Source organism: Vidua macroura, chromosome 1 (assembly GCF_024509145.1).
Source record: "Vidua macroura isolate BioBank_ID:100142 chromosome 1, ASM2450914v1, whole genome shotgun sequence".
In the NCBI taxonomy this organism is placed as follows: Eukaryota; Metazoa; Chordata; class Aves; order Passeriformes; family Viduidae; genus Vidua; species Vidua macroura.
In genome coordinates this window covers 47,057,052-47,082,911 of record NC_071571.1, presented here as the reverse complement: position 1 = coordinate 47,082,911, position 25,860 = coordinate 47,057,052, and the positions used below count along the sequence as shown (strand labels likewise).

The 25,860-nt window shown below is 38.3% G+C and overlaps 1 protein-coding gene across 2 annotated transcripts; it reads left to right on the top strand.

Moving 5' to 3' along the window:
- Window positions 1-5,185: 5,185 nt before the first annotated feature.
- On the top strand, window positions 5,186-25,105 carry HERPUD2 (HERPUD family member 2). Of its 2 annotated transcripts, none has more exons than XM_053992477.1 (8): window positions 5,186-5,648; window positions 10,435-10,512; window positions 13,952-14,065; window positions 16,042-16,199; window positions 21,712-21,834; window positions 22,135-22,458; window positions 23,674-23,761; window positions 24,098-25,105. In XM_053992477.1, exons 1-8 carry the CDS (start codon window positions 5,502-5,504, stop codon window positions 24,257-24,259), a joined length of 1,194 nt encoding a protein of 397 aa, XP_053848452.1. In that variant the 5' UTR covers window positions 5,186-5,501; the 3' UTR covers window positions 24,260-25,105. The 2 variants fall into 2 exon arrangements, with proteins under 2 accessions (XP_053848452.1, XP_053848441.1); XM_053992466.1 differs by having other exon boundaries at window positions 23,647-23,761.
- The last annotated feature ends 755 nt before the right edge of the window (window positions 25,106-25,860 follow it).

The window sequence follows — 25,860 nt, the reverse complement described above, 5'->3', positions numbered from 1 at the left end:
GGGTGTCACATGAGTAAAGAATGCTACTGATGGAAGTAGAAGCTGGATCTCATCAGTAGCTTCTTGTGGGCAGTAAGGTCAGAGGCTTTTTCAAAGTTAAAAATCAATTGTATCAGTAGACTTTCCTGTATTTACTGCCTTGCAAAGAGATTCTTTGTAGAAATGCTGATTTGTCTCCAATTTTTCTTCGTAGTGTCTTAGAATTATTTGAAATTTAAAAAGACAAGGAATTTGTTAAATGGAAATAGTATTTTTTACAAGAAGAAATGCTCTTCTAAAAAATCCTCATGATAATAGCCAGTTTTGATAGATTTCCAATGGCCATTTTAGCAATGGTTTAAATTAAGTATTTGAAATAATTTTTCTTTTTCTTTCAGAAGCCCATTTCCATGTTGCCAAATGTTCACCTGCCACCCCTTGCAGACTTGTGGGGCCTTAAATTGTCTCATTCTTTACATGATTTGCAAGTGAAAACAAGTAATTCTGTATTTCCCTCTCAGTCTGCTCTATTTGAATTCTCTGGTGGCTAGAAAGGAGAAAGATTATTAGCTTTCTTATCAGTGAATATGTTTATAAAGTTTCTCTCTCTCTCTCTCTCTCCTAATAGCCCTGTAGCTCTTGCAGCCTTCAAATAATTTCTGACTGCTACCCCTTGTGATGTTTGATGGAAATTTGCCACTGAGTTAAAAGTTTAGAGGAAGGATCAGCTGGTACATATAGAAATCATAGGTGCATAAGTCCTGACAAAAAAACCTGAAAGCCCATTATTATATTTAAAAAATATGCATTTCAGCTTGTTTGCTTACAGAAATATCAGAAATATCACTAACAAATCACATACTTCTTGTCAAAAGACATGTAGTCAAACCTGTTTGTTAGTGTTGTTAATATAGCAACAAAAAGGCTTACAGAGACATTTTTCCTGATGGAAATCCATTATGGAAATTCCTATAGTACTGTTGGGAATTGTAATATTTCTAATACTGAGGAGATGATACACACTTCCAGAGTGAGAAAACCCATGTGAACATGACCTTTCTCTTAGTTTTCTTAAGGAATAAACCACTCTGGCTGCATGTATACAACTGAACGGAACAAAACCAGCACAAACCCACTCTTTCTTCCCCATCAATCAAGTTTTCCAAGTCATTACCTGAAATGTAAATTCTGTGATTTATGAGAAAAAATCTTGGCAAGGACTAAAATACTGATTTTCTCAGTCATTTGTTCTGGAGAACAAATGTGGGAATCCTTGTGATTGTTTCATGGTAAGGCAGAGTTTTTAAAAAGTCTTGGAGAAAACTGATGTGTCTGAGCATAGAGATTCTCAAGTTCTTTCTGGTTGTCATCCCACATACAGGTCAGACATTTCACATGACCCCTACTATTAGTATAAATAACAGAAGAGGCTGAATTTGTTAGTTGCAACTCAGCTTGTAACTCAGCTTGCAACTGCTGTGATTTTACTTCATGTTACAGTGCATAAGTTGTGCCCTGCTGGCTTCTGCAGAGGAATGAAAGAAAGAAATGATCCAAGTTTTTAGACTGTATACTACCTTATCAGGTGATAAATGAATTAATAAAAATAATCGAGAAACAGAGATGGTATTTTACTGCCAATAACTTGAGATTTTGATCTATTCCAGCATGATAAATGAATATCAGCATGGACTGGAATCACAGAATCACAGAATATCCTGAATTGGAAGGGACCCACAAGGATCATTGAGTCCAACTCCTGCCCCTGCACAGGACACGCCAACAGTCACACCATGTGCCTGAGAGCATTGTCCAGGCACTTCTTGAACTCTGTCAGGCTTGGTGCTGTGACAACTTCCCTGGGGAGCCTGTTCCAGCAACCAACCACCCTCTGGTGGTTGCCCAACCTAAACCTCCCCTGCTACAGCTTCATGCTGTTCCTTCAAGCCCTGTCACTGGTCAGGAAAGAGACCAGTGCCTGCCCCTCTGCTTCCCCTTGTGAGGAAGCTGCTGGCTGCAGTCAGGGCTCCCCTCAGTCTCCTCCAAGCTGAACAAGTCAAGTGACCTCAGCCACTCTCTGTATGAATTCCCCCTCTAGACTGGTCACCATCATCATGGTCCCATTTGGATGTTCTCTAATAATTTTATCATACATGTATCTTCTGTGCGTTAGTTAAGAGCTTGGAGATGCAGGATCTTGTAGGCTATGAATTTCTTCATGGATAGGCTAGTGGCTGTATAAGAAGGCCCAACTCTCAAATCAGGTACCTGCTTTAGACATTTCAAGAGTCAGCAGATGACCCCTCAGTCTTTTATAACCTTTTAATGCATTAATTCCTTTACAAAAAAGAAAATTTTTGGCATTCTTAAAATTTTGCTATAATTTTTCCTCTGAACTACAGAGATGTCACAGATGATATGAATATGTAAAAAGATTACTGTGCATGTGTCAAGATAGGTCAAGCCAGACAAGTATTAAGAATAGCGACATAATTTCTTGCATGTTAAAATATCAAATGGACTCTTGGTGTCATATGATACTTCACAATGTATATTCATAAGACATTTATGCCCCCATGGCAGGGGTTTGGAATGATCTTTAAGGTTCCTTCCAACCCAAATCATTCTATAATTCTATGAGTCTCATTTTCTGGAGCATAAATTAATGCTGAACCATTTTTACAAGGTTTTAACTTTTTGTCCTAAAATGAGATTGTTGCAAGTGTCATACTGTCCCCCGAGGGCCTCTGTACAGCACAGGGATCTGCTCACAGAGCTGGCACACCATGCAGCTTCTAAAATGCCACCACCAAAGAGATCTTACTGTTCTCAGGTTCTAACTCAGGATATTTCTCAGTCATCCCAAGTCTGAAATTTTGTATAGTAGTTAAAATGTGTGCTGTAGAAATACTGTGTGTATTTACAGACCACCAAGTTGTCAAGCTATAAAATTTCAACCACTCTGAATGAAAAATTCTGTGGACTATTTGCCTTGCTTTTTGCATATTAATCCTTCCAAGTCCCCTGATCAGCTAGTTGATCCTTATGTACAAATATTTGCCAAGTGTTTGGAAATTCTAGTTTATTCTTGGAGATTCCCAGGAATTCCAAGTAACACGTTCTGGGAGGGAACTGGGAAGCTGGTATGAGCATGTCAAGCTCATTGTCACTGAAGGTGTTGTCAAGTACCAGTTGTCCACATTTACAATTTGATAAACCATCTCAAAGACAACAGGTGCTGTAGGAACACACCTGAGGTCTCATGCTCCATCTCAGACATACAGAAAGGTAATTAAAGGCATACAGAAAGATAATTAAAAGACAATGAACATAAAAATAAGGACTGTTTCCTCTGCTTCTGCAAATTCTAACATTAGCTGTCTGCATCCGTGTTTTATTTAAACAGGAGAATTAGGTCCTGGGGACTAATGATATTCCTTCAGGCTTTTCTTTTTATCTTTCCCTTCAGAAGCTGGAGTTCCTTATGGTCCTCTCTTCATTAGCAAACTTCTTCATGCTTCTCTCCAGCTTAATTAAAGATCTGAATCTTTGGCATTAAAGGGACACTATCAACTGGAAAAATCAAACCTGTCTGAAACCCTTGAGCCTTCTGTAGCTACATACAGTGTTTGATGACAGAAGGGAATAGAAGGAAACATTGTTTGTTTGTTCAAGAGACAAACTGGGGTTTTATAAGCATTTTTAAATTTCTGTCAAGTGAGTGAGGCCAACTTTTATTGTAAAGATTCAGTGGAAGTATCATGAACTGAACTTTTCCCTTATTCATTGTCATTTTATCCATTCACTTTGAAGGTTATCCTTTAAGGTAATTTCTTCCCAATAACCACATTGACAATTAAAAGTTTGCAGTGCTAACCTGGAAATTCAGAAGCTTTTTTTACGGTTTTAGACAGAATTCTTGAGCAACATTTGGGGTCCATATTGAGACAAGTGTTATTTAATATCTCCATTAATTATATGAATAAAGGGACTGAGTGCACTCTCAGCAAATGTGCAGATGACACCAAGCTGAGTGATGCCGAGATGCCATCCAGAGGGACTTGGACAAGCTTAAGAAGTGGGCCTACAGGAATCTCGTAAGATTTAATAAGACCAAGTGCAAGGCGCTGCACCTGGGTTGGGGCAGCCCTCGGTATCAGCACAAGCTGGGGGATGAACTGATAGAGGACAGCCCTGGGGAGAAGGACTTTGGGGAGCTCATGGATGAGAGGCTGGACAGGACCCAGCAATGTGCATCTGCAGCCCAGAAAGCAAAAGGTGTCCTGGGCTGCACCCAAAGCCAGGGCAAGGGAAGGGATTCTGTTCCTCTGCTCTGCTCTGGTGAGACCCCACCTGCAGTGCTGCATCCAGCTCTGGGGTCCCAGCATAGGAAGGATGTGGACCTGTTGGAGGGAGTCAGAGGAGGCCACCAAGACAATTAGAGGGATGGAGCAGCTCTCCTCAAAAAAATGGCTGATAATGGGGTTGGTCCAGCACGAAGAAGAGACAGCTCAATCTAGGGTCACCTAGTTGCAGCCTTCCAGTATCTGAAGGGAGCCTACAAGAAAGATGGAGAGGGACTATTTACAAGAGCATGTAGTGACAGGACAAGGGGGAATGGATTCAAACAAAAAGAAAGTAGGTTTAGATTAAATACACGAGGAGGAAATTTTTTACTGTGAAGGTGGTGAGGCACTGGCACAAGTTGCCCACGAAAGCTGTGGATGCCACATCCTGGGTACTGCTCAAGGCCAGGCTGGATGGGGCTCTGAGCAACCTGGCCCTACTGCAAGATGTCCCTGCCCTTGGCAAGGAACAAGAATGATCTTTAAGATCATTTTCAACCCAAACTATTCTGTGATTTGGTGATTCTTTGTGATTCAGTGGCCTCCAATCTGGTTATAAAATAGCATTTCCTGACCTCACAAGAACATTTGGGATAACTACACTGCGGCATTCCCACGCAACGGCGACGGAGACAAGACACACAAGCAGCAAAGCTTTAATTCCCATGCTGAGAAGCATTTAAGCTTTCCAGTGGCCGAGACCTTCTTGTGAATGAGCACAGCGACCTGAGCAGCCGGTGAACACCCACACCCCGTAGCGCGACCCACGGCCACAGCCCCCACCCGCCATTGCGGCCCGCGCGCGCCCCCGGGCGCCGCTCGGCGGGAGCGGCGCGGGGCGGGGGCAGCGGCGGCGCCGCTTCCGGCCTCCATTTTACGCGGCGGCAGCGGCCGCAGGCCGAGGCGGTGCCGCGGGTGCAGGGGTTCGGCCTGGACGGGTGTGTTCCGGGTGCCGCGTTGTTTCTTCTTCGGGCGTGGTGGATGAGGTTGTGATCTCCTGTGGCTGCGGTTCCCGGAGTGCCAGCACGGGGATGGGCTCCCCCAGCTCCCCCGGGAAGTTCGCCCCCGGCCGCTGAAACCGCCCGGAGGCCTTTGGACGCCCCCCAAAGGTTGGAGCGGCGTCGTGTCCCCGGGAGGGGGAGAGCGGGGCAGGGCCGGCCGGGCCCCGCGGGCAGCATGGACCAGAGCGTGGTGGAGCACCCGGTGACCCTCATCATCAAGGCCCCCAACCAGAAATACACCGACCAGACCATCAGCTGCTTTCTGGAGTGGACTGTGGGCAAGCTGAAGTCCCACCTCTCCAAGGTGTACCCCAGTAAACCGGTGAGTTGTTGGCCAGCCCTTTTCCCTCGCCTTGTCTGTCGGACTTGGGGACAAGTCCCCTAAGCCTTGTTAAATAAACAAACAAGAGCCCTGCTGCTGAAGAGTGTGACCTGCGTAAAGGCGATGGCCGGCCCTCTGCTTCCAGGGAAGTTGGCAGTGTAACAAATATGAAGCTGCTCTTTTACATCGTGTGAGAAGATCGCAGTGTAGCATCCAGAAGGGCGATATCGCTAAAGATGCTTACTAATGCTTCACTTATCTTTTTTTTTTTTTGGGAACTGAGATTTAGGTATCTCAGTTAACTGAATTTGAGACTGATTTTTGTAAATCTAAGAGCACTGGCTAAGAGTTCTGTCTGTTCTAAAGTGCAAGCAATATACTTAAGGTTAACACGATCTAGGGAGTTCATTGGTATGTGGAGCAGATAGATGTTTATTCATAAAATTACTTGAAATTATGTAGTTGAACAACCTCCGAAATTATTTCCTATTTGAAAAGCCATTTTTCTTGAGATTGTGCTGAAAATTCTGCTGTCAGGTGTTATACAAACTTGTATGACAGCTGTGACTGTATTTTGAAACTTAATACCTACAGCTTTTTGTGTTTCTGAGGGGAATACGGTTTATTTCGGAATTACTCTTAAATTGTAAATGTGGCAATTAAAAGGGGCTATGAAAAAGCATAGGCAATAGATGATAATACTGTATATGTGTAGAACGGCAGTCATGCAGAACAGTATATTTAAAAATTTGTTCCAGAGAACTGTATGAGAACTGCAGCAGTATGTGGGGCCTACAACCAGGCTTTAGAAAATATGAGAAGAAGGTGGCATTTATATTTTAAATTATTTTTCACCTAGTTCAGTAGAAGAATTACTGTCATTGTTGATTTTTTGACATAGGAAAATAAAATGGTTGCTTTGTCTCAAAAAGGGTTCTGCCTTTTGGAGAAAGAAGAAGAAAAGCAGCCAGCAACTTGGGCTGTGTCACTGGTACATTGACATTTGTTAAACAGTTGTGAGAGTTTGTGAATATAGTTACTGCTGTGGGTAATTCTCTGCTGAAAGAGCCTGTCTTCTATGGAAAACAAAAATACCACTCCAGCTGATTCCTACTTTGTCCTCCTCACTAGAATTTCCTCCAGGGAGTGTTTGTGTTTAAACATAGTTTTCTTACTTGTCCTATGAGTGATCCTGCTAAATTGAGCTCCTGAATGGAAAGAACCTTAATGAACAAGAGGTTTTCGTGTTGCACTGTAGGCTTTAAACAGTACTATAGTGTTAAATTTCAGTTTCCTGAAACATCTTTCTTCTGTTGAAAATAGATTCCTCAACATACCTCTCAGTATTGCATGACCAGTTCAGCATACTCAAGTTTGTTCTGGGTTAAAGAATGGGGAGTTTCTTTAATTACTGTCTCAGTAATTCCAATTTAATTTGGATTTACTGCACTTGCAATTAAACCAATAACTAAACACAGTATTTTTATTTCACAGGACCTTTCAAATTAAAGTAGTAACATGGGAGAGGAGAAGGGTGTTTAATAGGATGGCTCCTATGCATAGTAAAATTAAAAAGTATATTTTTGTCTTGATATATTTTGAGTGCTACTGCATTTTTCAAATGTAAGTCCTTTTGCTTTTAGGAGCTCCCCTCCCTTTTTTTTTTTTTTCCCTTTTAAACTAGATCAGTGTTAAAAGCTTGATTTCTCTGTTCCCTCAATATGATAGGTCCTGGAAATAATTTCTATTACAATGCTGTTTTAAGGTGGTGGGAATACACCAGAACGCAGAGACTACAGGCCTTGCAGTGTTCTTGAAGTCAAGAGTGTAAAATAGAAATCAGTTGCTGTCATTGCTATACATAGTATTGCAAGTTTTCTGTGTGACTTGAACCTCATTCCTGTATGTGCATCTGCAAATTAATCAGTAAATTATGATAACTGTAAGTGTCCTAATTAAATTTACAATTTATGTTTTTAGAAAGTGAGGTGGTTAGAATAGGCAAATGAGAAGTTAGGTCTTGAGGCAATGTTGTTTGGGATTTTTCCAGATTATTTTGTGTAAATTAATTGCCTAAATACATACAAATTTCAAATACAGGCAGATTTAGATTGGTTTAGTTGTTATCAAAGTTGATATACTTTGCAAAGTAAGTACTTGAATAAGCTAAATAGGTTCAGAAGAGTGTTAAATTAGTTTGTGAGTCTTTGCTAAGATTCACATTCGTCAATACTTTTGCTTCCTGTCTGAACCAGTTTTCACAGCTAGAGTACTGTAGTTACAATGTCCCTAAATGAAATACTTATGTGGAATATGTCTCAGTCTGGCAGATCCTACCTTCAGTGCATTAGCTGCTGCATTGATTACACCCATAAAGAGTAATTTAAAACTGCTGTTTCTCATTTCCCACAGTACTTGTCATCTAGCATTTGCCTGCAGTTCTAACTAGATGTGGTTGTCTTGATTTTTATTAGCTATGGAAGAATGGGAGTGAGGCTTGGTGAACTAAAATAATACCTGTCTGGTAGCTGCAACTGTATAGGTCAGAGATTGCCTGTGTTCCTACAGAATAGTGCTACACTGACTTAGGTTTGGTGTTTGGTAATGTGCTGGGCATAGCTAGTTTGGACTAAGCATTGCAAAAGAAGTCTTGCATGAAAAATGGAGGAAAAAATTCCAAACCAGTAGCTCTGGTGTTCTTAGTTTTGAATACATACATTTTGGATTTTGATCTGCAAACTGTCTCCCATCTCCCTCTAGGTTCTAGAATATTTTTTTTTCTTATGCCATGTGCTTTCTTCTGAAAATGGGGCTTCTCTAATTATGTGGTTTGAGGTGTTTTTCCATCACAGTTCAGTGTTTCAGCTAGCAGTGAGCATCCTGTTCTTGAAGCAGGAGGTGTGGTAGTGAAATTTCCTCTGGCAGAGGATGAGTTGAGTGCCTTTTCCATTTACTTTGGCATATATGTGAGCTACTGTGTTTCCACATTTATTACCTCTTCTTCCATCTGCATTAAAAAAAATAAACGTCCATTTCAGAATTGCAGGCTTTCAACCTGAGAATTGCAAGTGATAATCCTTTAGTTCTCAGGTAGGTATTTAATTTATGAAGGGAGGCGCATAGGGTTTAAGGCCTCATCTTCCCTATTAAAGTACTCAACATGTGTTTAACCTTTTCTTTTGTGGTTTTGTAGGAAGTTGAAATGCATTACTGAAGGCTGTGTAGTCAGCTTTGAGGGGCTGTTCTAATTTTGCCAGTTTCACCTCTTTAAAATAGTCATATTTAAAAATTACTTGTATCTTGTTTGAGAAGATTCTTTAAGTAGAGGGGATGGAAGAAGGACTGGTTCATGAGGTACTGAAGAGAACAATTGAAAGTAACTATGTAGAAAGCTCCATTAGGAGTGCGGCAGGCCACTAATTAAAAAATCAGAAAAGTGCAGAAGAGTAGAGAAAATTACTCTTAAATAGAAGTGATAAACAGTTCTGTGCAGTATGTGGCAGGTTATTTTTTTTAAAAAACATGTATTTAATCATGAATGGCTAGTATGGTTTGGGAAAAAAGTTAAGGATTCAGATTTCCTGAGTACTTATTAGCATTATTTGCTTTGAGTATCTCTGGTTTGTTCTAATGATATGACCATTTTTTTCCAGGTTAAAAAAAACACAAACAGTTTTGTAACATTTCTGTATTCTGCTAAATTATTTGGGATCTGTAGAAGGCTATTGAAAGAAAAAGTCAAAACTTTTGTGAAAGCGTTGCCTAATCACAGAGATCTGGGGCTCAGCTATTTGTCTTAGTATTAGCATGAGCAAGACTGTAGAGTGGGCAGTAGAAGGCTGGGATAGGAAGAGGAGAGGTGTAAGGCTTGGTGTTTGCATGATGGGGGAATTCTTCAAATAGTTCATGCTGATAATGCGTGTCTGTTCCATTGCTGTTAGGCTAGGTTTCTTTGTTTAAGCATTTGTTTGTTTTTCTTTATTTTGTTTGACTGATTAAACTCCTTGATTTAGCATACTGCACATCTTGCTTCCAGATAGGGATGTAAAATAGTTTCCTTTAAAATAATTCTGTTACTTCTATTGTGTGGAATAGTCCAAAGTTACTAAAATATGAACAGTATATAATTTGTAAAAAAAAAAAATCTTTGTTTACAAATTTAGATTATTTTAAACTTGGAAACTGTAAAAATAGGAAAAAAAATTAGCCAAGTTGGAAGGCTACCTTAAAAAAATGCTTTTGCTGCTTCTTGCTTTTTAATGATGTCCTCCTTGTTTTTTGTAATGATGTTGGTTTTAGTTTTTTGGGTTGTTTTTTTTTCTGCAGGGCGTTTGAAGGTGGGGGAAAGGACTAATAACAGAAGTCCTTTGTTGAAAAAGACTGCAATTTGTGCTCCTCTATGTATTTTAATTGGCATTCCATTGTTCTGCTAACTTTCTTTGCCCCAGCCACTTGTCCATCTATATTTTCAGAAGGTGTATGGGACCAGGAGCAGGGTAAAGAACAAATCACTAAAAGACAGGAATTATTGAATGTACTCAGAAATTTTCTTGAAAAGCATTTACCCTTGTGGATTGTTATGGCACTCTTGCTGAGTGCTTAATAGGATAATTCTTTTTCAGAAGTAATTTGTGAGTTGGACTTGTGAAACCTCTGAAATGTTCTTAAGTATGTCTGTTGGTGATTGGACTTAGCATTTGCAGATGAGAAAATTCCTTTTATCTCCACCTATATACCTGTGCAGCAGGAGAAAAGCTAAATTACTTTCTTTGTCCCCATCTCCTAGTCTACAAAGGATCAGAGACTGGTGTATTCTGGCAGACTGCTTCCTGATCATCTGCAGCTGAAAGATGTTCTCAGAAAAGTAAGCTTTACATCAACACCATAAAATATTTGATCAAAATTTTTGGGAAATAGGAGTTTATATTTGTTATTTAACTTAAATTTTTCATTGTTATATTGAGAGATGTAACCATATAATGTTGATATATTCCGGAACATGTATTTTCAAGTATGCCTTGTGTGTGGGATTATGATACTTGTGGATTGAGGAGGCATGTTTCCAAATGGTGGGAGAGCAAGTAGGCTATGCTAAGTCCAAGCAAGTGATATGTTGTGTATCACAGAATCATGGAATGATTTGTGTTGGAAGGGACCTTACAGATCTTCTAGTTATAACCCTCCTGCTTTGGGCAGGGGCACCTTACACTAGACCAGGTTGCTTAGAGCTCCAGCCTGGCCTTATCTTGTTTGGACAGTTACCACTGTCGCATAAATGGAATAATACAACATGTTTGTGTTGATTTGAGACATAATTTAAATTCTCAGAGGTTCAAATCCAGAACTTAAGTCAAAAGTGTAAGCACTTGTGTAACCAGGTAAAGACTAATATATTAATTATGGAGAAGCAAGAATTCTCAATTCCTGAATAATTTCCTGGGAAGGCTGTTTGTTGTCTTGGTTTTGATTTGGCAGCTGTTAACCATTCCTGATGATGTTTGAAACTTTGTTAGTTTTTGCTCTTTTGATTTCATACTTTTTAAAAAAATCTGTTGATTCCTATTGGAACAAATAATTCTGTTAGTCTGATTTTGGATTCTTCAGTCAACATCTAGATCCCAATTCTGAATATGTGTGTCATCTCATGCAGAAGTGTTGGAATACATGCAGTTGGTTTTCAAACTGGCTCAAATAGCTTAGATTGATACCAAGTAATAAGGACTTCATTGAGTTAGCAAAGTTCTTAAAAATGTGTAGAACAAGACATTTAGGTTAGATTATAAAGAACTTTTGTTTCAATTTTGGTGGTGGCAGGAAACATGGTGCATTATGTTGAGTTGTCTAAATTCTTTGTAAACAGCTCAGGATGAACCAATAGCTGTTACTGGGGAAATACATTTGGTCCTTGCACAGTTTTTAATCCTATGAAATAGATGAACTCTATCTATAATACAGTAACTGGCTGTTGGTAAGGATACTTTTTTTGTACTGTATTGAGGCAAAAATTAATATATAGGCTGCAAGAGTGTGAGGGTCACATTTTAAAACTTCCCGTGGAGGAAAGTCTCCAAACACGGGTGGTGCTTTAGTGAAAATGGTCACCTGAATTTCCATATTAAGATGGAGAAACAGATACAGAGGGGTCTTGAGTATTGCTTCAGCAGACTAACACTTTATAATCTTTATTCTGAAATAGATTTTATTAAATGGGATTAAATTTCTTACCAAAGAAAATGTTTGCAGTTTACTATGTATAGGTTTACTAGAAAACTGAAGCTGGGCTATTGCAAACCAGTGTATGCCCTGTACTGTTTAAATGTTCAAGGAAATGCTTATGGAATTTATCTCAAAGCTTGGTTTTGCTTGTTAAGGACAAAATTAAATCTGAATTCCTTAAATTGACTTGGCCTACTTGCGGCATGCTGGCTTTAGAAAACAAGCCAGAAAAACTTTTTTATATGCTGGAGGAGAAACTTTGTAACTAAAGTCTTACTTCACCATACAGGGGCTGTGCTTGACTTTAAAGCATTGGCATAATGCTTTAATGCCATAATGGCAGTTACAGACCTTGGGTGTAGTTAAAGAAATTTGGCGAATTTGGAAACACACCAGTCTTTAGCATAAAGTTAGAAATTTGTGTTGGAAGAGGAGGAGTTTTTGTGCTAAAGCTTTTGAGAGCTTTTGGAAAAATATGATTAAGCTTAAGTTCATTCTCCTTCTCTGCCAAAATATTCCTACTGGATTATCTATAAACTCCTAATATTATCTGAGGACTTACTAAATCGCTCAGTCTATCATTGTGATACTTGCTCCTTGATACTAACCAGTGTCATTTCACCGATACAAAATGCTTCAAGGCTGAAAGTTGTGGCACTCTTCTAGCACAGTGGTGTCCAACACATTACATATGAATAGAAGTATGTTACAATAAACTGCCACATTTAATAAAGGTGTATGCTGCAGGCTAACCAGTGGTATGCCTACCTTCCCTTGCCTTTCCCTGGGGCGTAAATTCTTATCTAGGAGAAAGGTGATTAGTTAGGTTCAAGGCTTTTGACATGGTCAAAGTGCTGATCACCTGTGTTCAGTGCTTTCTGATCCTTGCTATCACTGACTGGTAAGAAATTACACTTAATGTAGCAGTGAGGCTTGTGCTTGGGGTTAGAGGCCAGTACATGGGGAGGAGTTCAAATGACTGAGTGTGCATTGCCTGTGCTAGCAGTAATGCACAGTGATGTATAAAAGCATTTTCTTAGTTTTCTCTATTCCTAAAGATCAAAACCATAAAAATGGGTAAGTGGCTGTTATAGCACATTTATATATAGTTTTAAAAAAACCCTCCAAATGCAGATTTTCTGAATGTCATCTCATTAAAAATGGCAGCTTGCCTGCACCATGCTGATTTCAGAAGAGGATAGAGGGGTGTTTTTGTTGCTCCTCTTGTTTAAAATTTAATTACTGAGGAAGCTGCAGTGTGCAATTTAAATACACAGCCATGGCTGTTGTGTTGCTATGGCCATGGAAGGGGGGTGTTTTATACAGTGAAATAGCTTCAGACTGAAGTTATGGCCTCCAGACTGGGGGTGAGCATGCTCCTGCAGAATTGGCATGGCCTTGCTACATGGCTTCAAGTGGTGGCATGCATTTGCTTCCTCACTTTCAAATATCTAGGGATAGTCAAGCCCCACCTAGCACATTTAGGCATACTTAAGCCCCACCTAGCACTTTGAATAGCATTCCCTTAGCATGGAATATCTGCAGGTGCCCTTCAGTTGCATGTCAAGCTTAGCTCAAGCCTAACATGCAATGGTGAATGCAATGGCTGGCACATTGTTCCTATCTTGGTCTGCTTGTAGAATTCCAGTGTTTACATTTTTCATGTACCCTGATGTCTCTATTCAATAACCTTCTTCATAGATTTCAGTGCAAATGTAAGCATTCTTAACTTCAGGTAAACTGAGCCCTGTAAAAGGTGTGAGATTTTTCCAAAATAAAACTTAAAGCTTGTGATATGCTTCTTCATGCTTCTCCTGAAGCCCTGCCATTGGTTCTGCTGTACTACAGTTTTAGGGAAAACTGGGATAAAGTCAATGTTCCATATGTTATTGTGGACAGCTTCTAAGAAGACATTTGTTGTGAAACAGTAGGATTCTCTTGTGCTGGTCTCAAGTGTTGCTTTATGGTCTTTTTTTGTATAATGTTTCTTTAGTGCTTGCAACTTTGAATTTTTAAGGACTTTTTTTTTTACTTGTAAGTTTCTCCAATATTGTTGCTTTAGCTCTTCAATTTCTTTAAATTTTTAGCAAGATGAATATCATATGGTTCACCTGGTATGTACATCTCGGACACCCCCAAGTTCTCCAAAACCCAGCACCAGTAGAGAAGGTCATGGAACGTCCACCTCCAGCAGTAGCTCAGTGAGTTTTTTCATACACAGGACGTAAATTCCTGTTATGCTAAGGGATCTTGCCGTTAATTTATCTTTTAACTTTTTATATTGGTCTGTAAAATGGTGTGTTGAAAATAGAGCATGCCATATGAATTTGTACAATTAGATTTTATTATTTAAGGATGTAATTTTATTTAAACAAATATGACCTTTTTCAAATTGTAATAGTTATTTTTATTAGATTATAAAGCACTACTTTTCCTAAGCTATTCTTTCTTTTTAACACTGAATTGACAAGTACACTTTCCTTTCTCTCCATATCCCTGTATCTTTGGCAGAAATTGCAGTGTATTCAGAATTTTAGGAAAACTAAATTGAGATTTGTTTTGTGAAAATTTGAGAGACCAGTCAAAGTATTGCTGTTGTCATGAGATACAGGTGGAACTTGGCCAATTTTTTTTCTATTTGATAGAAATTGGCCAGTATTTATGTATGAACATGGAGCTAGTCATAGCGTTTGTAAGACAGTCAAAAATAGGAAGTGTTCTTAACATTTTTATTAGTTCAATTGTTTACAGAACATGTCTATTTATGGTGTTTTGAACCTTCCCCTCCTCACACCCTCTGAAAATGATGATGATCTTTGATGGTATTGTGTTTTAAAAGCAGTTATGATTTCTGTTGAAAACTTGGTAGTTCTGTTTTTTTTTTTCCAGAATTGGCAATATCACTAAGCAACCCTTGAAGGTTAGTCTGAAAGGGATATATCCAATACCAGTGTAGGTACATTTCATCTGACATGTATGGATTGTCAGCATGTGGGAAATAGCCTTTGAAGCTGTCTGTCTTCATTCTGTCAGCCTGTGTCAGGCTGCTATGTGACAATCAGAAACACAAGCAGTTCAGACAGTGGTAGAGAGGGTACTGTGGCTGCAACATCTTTTCAAAGGCTTTATTTATATTTCTGTCTACAGGCAGGACACAGGCAGCCAGCTTGGCAAGTGTTTTATTGCTGTGTACATTAGTCATCAATGTTCTATTTGAATGACTGTATTGATGGCTTCTTAAAGCAGGCAGTATGCAAAGTGCTAAGTCCCTAATGCTTTGGAGAAAACAGCCTAAACCCAAAGCCTTCTGTTTGTTTTTTTGTTTTTATTCCTCCCCACCCCCACTGTCTAACAGTAAATTTTACTTGTGTTCTTTGTAGGGCAGATGTGATATGGATGTCTTAAGTAATTGCACCTCCTCACTTCCTGAGTTGTCATAGTTAAAGAGGATTTTTTACTAAGTAAATATTATAGTAATTCTTAGCAACAGGATTTGGGGCTTTATTAAAACTGAAATAATGCATCTCAATGGCCCCATTGTAATCTTGTTATGGTGATGGTTTAGAAGCCAGGTAGGTATCAGAGGTCTGATACTAGTTTCAGCTGTGTTCCTTGGAGCCTAAGTAATTTCTAGCTGTTTCCCTATTCCCCTTGATAGCCCCCTTCCAGTGTAAGCGCAACAATTTGGATTGGGCAGCTGGCACAATGAAGAGGGTGAAGAGTAGAAGAGGTAACTAAAGATAAGGCTAGAGGAATGGTATTTTAAGCCACTGTCTCTGAAAACAGTCATATCCTGAAGTTGTAATTACTTCTGTTAACAATAGCCACTAGAATTTTTGTTCCTGCTAAATATTCTTTCAATTAAATTTTAGTTTGCTTCAGCTTTTTGAAACTATGATTCCCAATGACTTGTGGTTTTCTCTGGAAACTATCAAGTGTTGAGTCTTTCTGAAAAATACTTTCTTTTTTTTTCCCTCTTGCACCTGAGTGCAATTTTGAATTTCTGTTTTTACTAAGGCTTGCCAGAACCAATAAAACCACAGAAGACTTACCCAATATTTACACTCTTAATAAAACTTGTGACAAAACATTAAAGCAAGTAGTTTTTTTAAGACACAGTAGTAAATCTTGTAACTGTGGCAAAAGATCCACAACCTTGATTTTATTTATTTTTAAGAATTTAGACCGTTCTGGATCAACTGCTGCCTCACCCACAAACCAAGAAGCTTCTTCTACATCTTTGAACACTAGTGCAGATGGAGTGAGGCATCGTAATCTTCCACAAGCACACAGCAATCCCATGCCAAGCCACCAGTTCCCTTATTTAATGCAAGGGTAAGTGAGACTGAAGCAATCCCCAGTCTTTGATATTCTTTACAGTGCTTTAAATGTTCAGTTGCAATTAAGTTTCTTTCAGTCTGGAAAACCATTTGGCTAGTTCACCTTGAAGCATAAGTCAGATTAGAAAAGTTCTCATATGAAAATTAGTGTTTTTAGCCAGGAGTCAGTCAAAGAGGAAGCGCTCTTGGTGCTCCCCTTCAGGCTGATTTTTTAATATTTTTCTTTATGCTTCCTGCCCTCAATTTTCTTGAACAAGTGCAGCTTTAATATGTCTTGTAGATGTAGTTAGTAATGTAACTGATAGAATTATTACTTCTGGTTGTCTTTTCTGTCCTTTATTTTAGCAGCCAACACTAAATTGTTAGCAGAATACGATGGTTTCTAGTTTTTTTACACCTAAGAGATGTAATTGTTAATTTCTCCGTATTTGATTCAACTGTAGAAATGATATGCAGGTGTTTTGGGTACTTGTGTATCTACAACAGAATGTTTAAGGATTTTCATACATACCAGTGAAAGGTAACCAGATCTAGATCAGGTCAGTTATTACATAACTGTTAAAATTCTGTCTTTTCTTTTTGTGCTTAAGAAGCAGCTTTAGAAATTTTAAGCCATGTGACCTTAGCAGCTGCTTAAACATGTTTTTGTTCTTAGTAGCAGTACTAGTAGCTTCTTCCAAGGGGAAAACAGGAGGATGGTGTGTCCTGAGATGATAGCTGTCATTTCTTCAGTGAGCACTTTGAAGTTTCCTTTCTGACAAGGTGTTCTCCCAGTACTGTATAGATTCTAGAAACCTACTTTGGAGAATGTTGAAACAAAATCCCCTAAAATATGAATGTGCTAACAGTAACATTGTTTCAGTTGCTCTAAAGAAAACAGATGCCAAGAGCTGTTGAAACTTGAAAAATGTTTGGTTTAATTTACATGCTCTCATTAGAGTTAACTGAGTCTTTACTGTTCTTGCTAGTTTTCATCTTGAATTTGTTAATTTTTTTTTTTATCATCTGAAATGTACTATCTGCTGGCAAGAGTGGGTGGAGACTTACGTTATTCTGATCAAATGCATCTTCACAGATGTGGTCATACTTACCCTTCTGACAAAGCTAGGTGACACCAGGTTGACTGTCAAGACTGCTGTTGGTGTAATGTGAATTAATTCCAGAAGCAATTTATTATGTGCTGTATGAATGACTAATCTCTTAAGATGTTTTAACATTTTTCTAATTAGCTTTTCACGTAGACATTCTGAGTGAGTTTGTTATGTGTGGTGAACTGAATAGGCTGTGGACTTCAAAAAGGCAGCAGAACCATTATTTAGTCTTTGGGCTGAATTAATTTGTGTCAGTTTGGGAGACATTGCTGTCTTGGAAGGAATAACTTACATTAAAAATACTAAGTCTATGACTTGCTATGTCTAGCATGTAATGTGGATTGAGAGGAGTGGATTTGCAGGCTGAAAGAAGTGCTGAGAACCTGACATGACTGTACATATTTTAGGGGTTTCAATCCTACTTGGACTATTTCTAGCTTGATTACCTGGAATAGGGTCCTGCTTGCGTTTGTGGTGCATTAGCATTAGTGCACCCAAATCACATATTTCAATTTTGTGTAATCCAGAAGGAATCCAGATGGTGTTCCAAGAGCATTCTGTGGTGCAAACAGAACTGTAGTAAGAGCAAGTGACTGGAGGTTTACAGGAGTGCATTCCTAATCTGAACAGAAATGCCAAAATAAACAAACTCTAAATAATTCTAGGCCTTTTTCCTTTTTTTTTTGGAAAGTATTTTAATGGAATGCTGTCAGAACTTGAAGTAGATCTTTGTAGACTGTTGGGTATTGGCTCTGCTCACCTTTAAATAATCTATGCCCAATGCCTGCTGGAGCCTGCTTGCTTCTTTAAGAACCCTTTTTAATGCTTCAGTAATCTTTTCAGATGCATCTGCTTTTGATTTTAGGCACTGCTGCTTGTATTCCAGCAGTAAGAAATGCCCTCTCTTTTTTTAGCTGTCACTTAAACATAATTTGGGGCAATGGGATCTAGCTTTAATGTAATTTATATGCAGATCAAGACTTGTTAGGAAAGGGAAGATTCATAGCTGAAACTGGTGTTACTTTGTTGATTTTTCTTTTAATTTTCATGACCAAACAATTTTTATTCTAGCTGCATGATGAAATATAGGCACTATTGATAGGGAAGGATCTCCAGCTGTTTGATAATTTATGTAAGGGTCAGTTTCCTTGGGTATTTTGCAATACTTGATTGATTTGTACAAATAAGTAGTGTGGATGTTAGATGATTAAATTACAGTTTCGATGTTTCTTCAGCTCCTGGCTTAAAGCTGCAGTGTGAGAGTTGAACATACTTTGGGAAAACAGCGTTTAGTTCAGATTGTTGAAGTATTACAGTGGAAAAAATTAAAACCTTCTGTTGCTTTTAAGCTTTTGCAAATGCTGTTTTTAAGAAATCCAAATTTTGAGGTGGGACTGGACAAGTAGTTTATGTATGTACCAGGTGAGTCTTTAGCTGTGAGGAGCAAGCACAGCATTGTCTGCTCCTGTGGACTTTGTTGGGATCAGGGCCTGTGCTGCACATGTACCAACAGAACACATGGGCTCAGCCCTGACAGGGTTCGCATTTGAGACTGGAGAGCACTTGGAAGCAGTAAACAGACAAGAGATATCAAGGCAGTGAAATAATTTGTCAAGTGTGGGTGGCCCATCTAGTGAAATGCTTTTGTATTGTGCACACAGTAATGTTTGAAAGCAAACAACAAAATAACATACTGGCAGCATGCAGTATATCCTAGCACATAAATACATTGCTGCATCAGTCACCTTTGGCTCTGTATTTTCTTCTAAGTAGCAGATATCATGGTGGAGGATGCTGAAATACCACCTGAAATTGATATCCCAAGCTTTTAAGTCTGAATAAAAATTCTTGTTTTTTCACTAGTAGTGAGCAGTATCTTTGTGATAGCCTTACCTTCAAATTCAGTGCAGGTTAGTTCATTTGGGTGTCCTCCTTAGACCAGAAGAAGTCGTTTTGTACTTTTTAGCCATCCTGAGGAGCACTATGTGTCTTTTTAGAATATTCTGAAGCTACCTCTACCATTTGAACTGTTTTCTGGCTTATCCAACTGTTCTTCTGTTGTCTGCTCTGCTTTGTTCTCCAGTCTTGGAATGCCTGTACAGATCCTGTCTGCTTCTTTGTTCTTACGCTGCTGCCATTCTTTTGAAATACTCTGCTTCCTACCTCTTTCTCCTCCTTTTGGAAAAAGAGGAGGAGAAAGTATTGTGCTACTTTACTTTTTCCTTGTACAGCAAGCTGCCTTGCTTTGCTGAGAAGATCCTTTTCCTCTGTGGAGGTTCTTCTCACTGAAATACATTGTTACAGTGTGAAGTGATGTTTCTGAATTTCATAAGCTTACTTAATATCATGGCAGCTGTAATAGCTGTATAACTGACAACATCTGCCTACATTTGATTTTTGATGAGCAAACAAAATACTGCTGTACTAGTTGGCATTCTAAGCCAGAAGCCAGTTGTAAGCGAGTCTACTTTTGCTCAATTAACAGAGCCAAGTCTTGAAAAATTAAGTCTTGCTTCTCAAAAAGTCACGTCTTCTAGAAAAGCTGTTGGGGAAAAAAAAAATTTAAAACCCACCACAATATTTGAATGTGAAAGAACACATGACACAACTGAACTTCTGTGGTTTGTCTTGTTTGACTGGCTGCTTAATCTACTATTAATTAAGCTTTGAGACATCAAGAAAGCAGCTTTCAAAAGAGTTTGAAAGAGAGGCGAGGCTCAAATCCGTTAATATTTCTAAAAGATGTATCTGTGAGGGCAAGCTGTTAGATAAAGGCCTCTAACTTTTTTTGAGGTCAACATAGCAGTTACAAGGAAGAACCCTAAAATCTGTATCTGATGAGAAAAGGAAGTGGCAAATTCCTTCAGAACTCACCCTGGCAAGTTGAGTAGTATTGCATTTTGGTGACTGAGGTAGAAGTGAGTGATCCTGCCTGTTCAAAACCCCATGTGATGCTCTACCTGCTTGAAATTGAGACACTGCTCAGTGATTGGTCTCAGCACAGTACTTAATGACACTCATGTAGAATATTTAAATAATCTTTACATTTTGAGGTCAAATGTTTTGTGAATTTTGGAGGAGGCTTACCTGTCCAAGTGTTTACCAGTTCCAGGGATAGAAAAACACATTCTTATAGCTTGCAACTGTAAATCATGATTAATGTTTTTCAACAGTAGTTTCATGGCATAGCTGTTTCAACATGTTAATTATGCATAAATAAATAGCATCAGCAGGGCTGCTAGTTAACCCTTTCAGCATTTAAAATAAACCTTGAATAATGCCTGTGAGTGTCTTAGTTTGTGTTTGGTATCAGGAAAGCACTTTTGCTTTTTTTTTCCCCCTAAACTGCTGTCAAAACAGATTATGGCTAAATGCAAACATAAGTTTTAGCACAGGTCATGGAGTTGCATGGCAGGTTCTTGTTGAGAATTACAGTGAAATACTTACTCATGTGTAACATGGAAAAAAGATTTTAATGTCTTCCTCCCATCTTTCTTTCTGGGCATGTCGTGTATATCTGAATGCCTGGTAGACTAATGAAATCTCTTGGTGATATCTTTGCAGGGAGTGCCTTACTTAGGGAACAGGTGTAGTCTGCAGTACAATTACAGCAGTCTCAGCTTTTGCTACCTGCAGTCTGAATAAACTTTTCTTCATGCTTTATACTCTCATGCTGTCCTGAAAGATGTCCTGGTTTACTACAGTTCACTACATCAAAATCTTTTGGGAAAGAGTTGGAAATCTTGCCAAAACATGCTATATGCTCTAGGAGGTAAGAGAGGATAAGAAGTCTAATAGCAGACAAAACCAAACATAAAACTTAATGTGCAGGACTTTTATCTCTCTTGCATGTGAATCAGAATCACATATGCTCAAAATATTGAAGGGGGGAAGTAAATCCTTTACAGTGTTCTTAATTGCAATCTTCAGAAGCCGTATCTGAAAGATTAGTTTGTTGTTTTTGCTTATGTTATTTCTTCACATCTCTGATCACAGTGATATTTCAGGTATTGCTTCTAAAAGAAAGCTATAGAAGATAGTAAGTTCTCCCTTTTGACCTCCTGTAGACCTTTAAGGATGATCTCTCAATTTAAAAGGAATTGTATGAAAGAATTTCTGCAGTTAGCACAGTCTTGAAAAATTTCCAGCATTGTTTTGTCCCAGAGATGCAGCTAGTGACATACTAAGTACAGAACCAAATATTCTTCCTATGGAAATAACTTTGCTTATTCATTTCTTTTATGAAAATGTAATGCTTTTTTTGGAATGGGTTGGATGATGTCACTGTTATTTCAGTGTGTTATTTTAAGGGAACAAATGAGAGGAGAAATGCTACTTTAATTGTTTTTTAATAATAGCACGCTTTTTAAATGTCACAATTCAGAGCTGAATATTTTTCTTTAAATCGTTTTCTAGCAACATAGGCAACCAGTTTCCAGGCCAAGGTGTTCCTGCTGGATTTTCTGTGTATCCTGCATTCAGTCCCTTACAGATGATATGGTGGCAACAGATGTATGTACGTCAGTACTACATGCAATAGTAAGTCTGCATTACCTTAGTACTGAGCTACACTAGTGAAAAGAATATATTAAATGTTTTTTTTCAGGATCAAAATGTCTGTGTTTATTTTGTCTAGCTCTGTTTTATACTTAGTTTTGTCCAGCAGATTATGGAATCTAGTCTTGGATTAGAATTAAATTAATGTCTTAGTAAATAAAACTCAAGGGAAAATACAGTTTATTTTGACATGTATTATATCTGGAACTGTAGCAAAGAAGACAGGCTTAGTAATTATGGTGCATGTTTTTTGACAAACCAGATTTATGTTTAAATTTTTAGCCAAGCTGCTGTTTCAGCCCAAGTGACTTCCAGCACTGAGTCAACAAGATCTGCAGTTGCCCAGGCTGTAAACTCAGAACATGCTCCTGCAAATGAGCCTGCAGCAGTGCCAAATGTAGCCGTCCAGGAAAACAGGCCTGTAAACCAAAATGTTCAGATGAATGCACAGGGTGGCCCAGTAGTGAATGAAGAGGACTTCAACCGGGACTGGCTGGACTGGATGTACACGTTCTCTAGAGCAGCAATTCTTCTGAGCATTGTATACTTCTATTCTTCTTTCAGTCGGTTTGTCATGGTAATGGGAGCCATGCTGCTGGTTTATTTGTGAGTACAACAGTTGAGTATAGCTGCAGATCTGAGATGTGAAGTATGGTGCTAATGTTTATTCCATTTAAAATAAAAAATTATCCATAGGCAAAAATTCACACACTGCTCCTTTACAGTAGGGTGTGTCTGTTAAAAAAATAAATTTAAACAAGTAGAGAAACTGATGTGAAGAAAGAAGTAATTATCAAAATATTTTTACAGTGAGTTGGATACCTCTTATATCTGAAACACAATGTTCTTACATATTGGTGATATTAATAGATCACTATTGTTGAAATGTGGCATTTTGGGATGAAAATTTAGAAAGCAGGGGTGTGAGGGGAGGGAAGCTCATATAGGTCAAGCATTTACTTGAATAAACTTAAACTTTCTGCTTGGATATGAAATTGCAGAGCAAAGCTCATATATATTTCCAAAATAACTTATGGGATGTGTGCAGTAAATTTTCTTAGGCAAAGTTAAGGTAGTGGTGCTATAAAATGGTGGTGTCCTAGATCTGGTAGAATTACAGAGACATAAATTTTTTTTAACTGCACATCATAACAACCTAAGTACATTCTGTGTTTAGTTAAGAAATACCAGTACTGTTGTCATCACTTCCTTTTGCATATGAAGGTACCTTGATGTAAATAGAAGCGGAATACAGAAGTAATGCTTGGTATTTTTGGACTGATGTCAGTCACTGAGAGTTTTCTTACATTGTAGTCTCAGTCCTAACTGGGACTGTTCTTTCATACAGGTCACGGTAGTTGAAATCAGAATATAGATGCTTGGAAACATGGGAGAGACTTACTTTATTTACACTGGTGATGTGGTTCAAGCATTAGCTGAAATTTAAATTGCTATTTTTTCACAGAAAATTAAATTTAAACTAAGAAATTTAAGATTGGCTTTGAAAACACTTCAGTACTTAAAAATGGGGCGGAGACCCATATTTTACATATTTAATCACCCAATTGTGGTACATTATTTGTCTTCTGGAACTGAGGGCTGTGAACAGCAAGACCTTAATGCAAACATTGAAGAATAGCCATTCAGTCTAGAAGGATGAATTACAGAAAAATAGATGTAACCTCATTGATTTGAAAATACTTACAGAATTTGCTGCAGTAGTTAGCTGTAGAAGAAAAATCTTTTTGTTCTTTTCAAAAGAGAGGTTTTCAACTGTTCCGCTTTCTTATGTAGACACCAAGCTGGATGGTTTCCCTTTAGGCAAGAGGGAGGCCAACAACAGGCAGCCAATAATGCAGAAGTGAACCGTGATGGGCAACATGCAAATAATCCTGATCTTGAAGAGATGGTGAGTAAGGGCAGACATGTCTTTTGAGACTCCTATGTATTATATTGTAAAGTATGCTGTAGTGCCTGGACAGAAAGCCAGCTTTTGTGGAATGGAGTTGGCTTAACTAGAAGGCTTTCAGCATTGTCCTCAGGTTGTGCCTGCTGCTTAAATTCTGTATTTCTCCAGTCTGAGAATTACTTATTGTCTCTACTTCAATCACAGACTTTCTTCATGCTAGTTACTTCAGGAGGTTGTTCTGAGAGAAGTCACTTAATGTAGGAAGGTACTGCTGGTTACCTTATGTCAGAATTCTGAAAAGAAGCAGTTGAATTGCTTCAATTTCTGTTTTTAAAGGAACGACTTATGGATGATGGGATTGATGAAGACAACGGAGAAGATGCAGGTGAAGATGGCAATACAGAGCAGCAGCCTGGATTCATGGCTTCTGCTTGGTCCTTTATCACAACCTTCTTCACATCACTGATCCCTGAAGGGCCTCCACAGGTTGGCAATTAAACTGGAAAAGGAACTGTGTCAGGCAGCCTCAGTAGCCATACGTAGAAGTGGAGCAGATTCTAGAGAGTGTTCTAAATACAGTGCAATTTCTGAAAATTTATAATGTTATCTTTTTGATCATGGTGTACAAAAATGTGTATTTTTTTTCTTTTGGCTTTCTCATGCATTGAATATTTTAAGCACAAGTGGACTACTAAATGCTTTCTTTAAGATTCTTCTTTTTCTGAAGAATAAAATGTAAAGATATTGGTCTTCCATGTTTTGTTTTAATTTCAAATGTGTGTTACTCTGAGGCAAAGAGCTTGTATGTAATCTGCACCATTACCTCTTTAAAGAGCTGTTAAAAGTATGAATGTTGACAGACCTTTCCAATGCTCTCTATTTACTTGAATAACAGATCTTGTATTTGATGCAGGGTATGAATTCTCACATGGGATTTGGAATTTACATAATTCCTGAGACAATGCAGTAACACAAGGGTTACTTGTTAATGGCATGTTGTCTTCATGTCAGAACGTAGTAAGCTTCTTCATTTAAAAAGCTGAGAGCTTTTTCTTCAGACTGTACTGACATTGATTAAAGTCTGAGGTATTTGACAGCTCTTCAAAGACAATTGGCAGTGATGGGATAAACCTTAAATGTTTGATACATACAGTACTTTTTAAGGAGAATATAGCTGTGCTGGGGCAAAACATGTACATTAGGTTTTTTAATAAAAACTGTTATGGTAACTCTTTTGGATGTTTATATGCATATTTGAGTGCAAATGGCTAAATTGTGCCTCCTTAAGGATGAGGATATGATTAATTTGAGAGTGTAATAAAGTTATCATGGTGGCATTACTGACATTGACCAAAGTGATGTGTTTGTAGCAGTGTCTATACAGTTAAGAATGTGATCTCAACAGCAGACTATCTGTATTCTTTAACATCATTAACCTAATTAAAACTGAGAAAAAGAAAATGGTACATGAAAGAGTAGCAGAGTGCTATGTCAAGTTTTTGGTTGCTTTCCTTACATTATAGGCAAGAAGGTACGTTTGCATTTGTTCTTAATTCTGAAGTTATCACATGCTCTCTAACTTAAAAATGTCTTGAAAGATTCTCTTACACTACCACCAAAGTAAAGCCTGTTTGACTTCCAAGTACAGGGTAAAGCTCTTGAATATTCTGAATGAGTGATAAATAGGGATTTATTTTTCACTTGCTTATGTTAAACTGCTATGCAGCAAAGTTTTAAACCCAAAGAAAACCTTTTAAGTTTCACAAGTTTGTCAGTGGAGAAATAGGGATGCAAGTCTTAAAAGCATCAGTTATGTTATTTGCTGTATGTCATTAGGTAGCAATGATGAATAAGTCATTTTTAGTTATGATGTTTTCTTCCCATTTTTACTACGGAAAGCTGTTCCTCAGTTTAAGTTCTTTACTAGATATATGTCAAATGTGTAGACCTTGTCCATGAAACGTTACCTTTCTAGTTTGGCAGATGGATCTAACTTGAGTAATATTTAAGAGCTGCTACAAAAACTTATTTTTAAAGGAGTGTCACAAGTGTCTTGTATTCATAGGCCTTACTTCTGAAGTACATTGAAGAAGTTTCAT

Excerpts from the sequence above, each read along its gene's own strand:
- HERPUD2 (XM_053992466.1), top strand. The coding sequence starts at position 5,502 with ATGGACCAGAGCGTGGTGGAGCACCCGGTGACCCTCATCATCAAGGCC. Across the intron at positions 14,066-16,041 it reads CCACCTCCAGCAGTAGCTCA|AATTTAGACCGTTCTGGATC; the intron begins GTGAGTTTTTTC and ends TTTATTTTTAAG. Across the intron at positions 23,762-24,097 it reads ATCCTGATCTTGAAGAGATG|GAACGACTTATGGATGATGG; the intron begins GTGAGTAAGGGC and ends CTGTTTTTAAAG.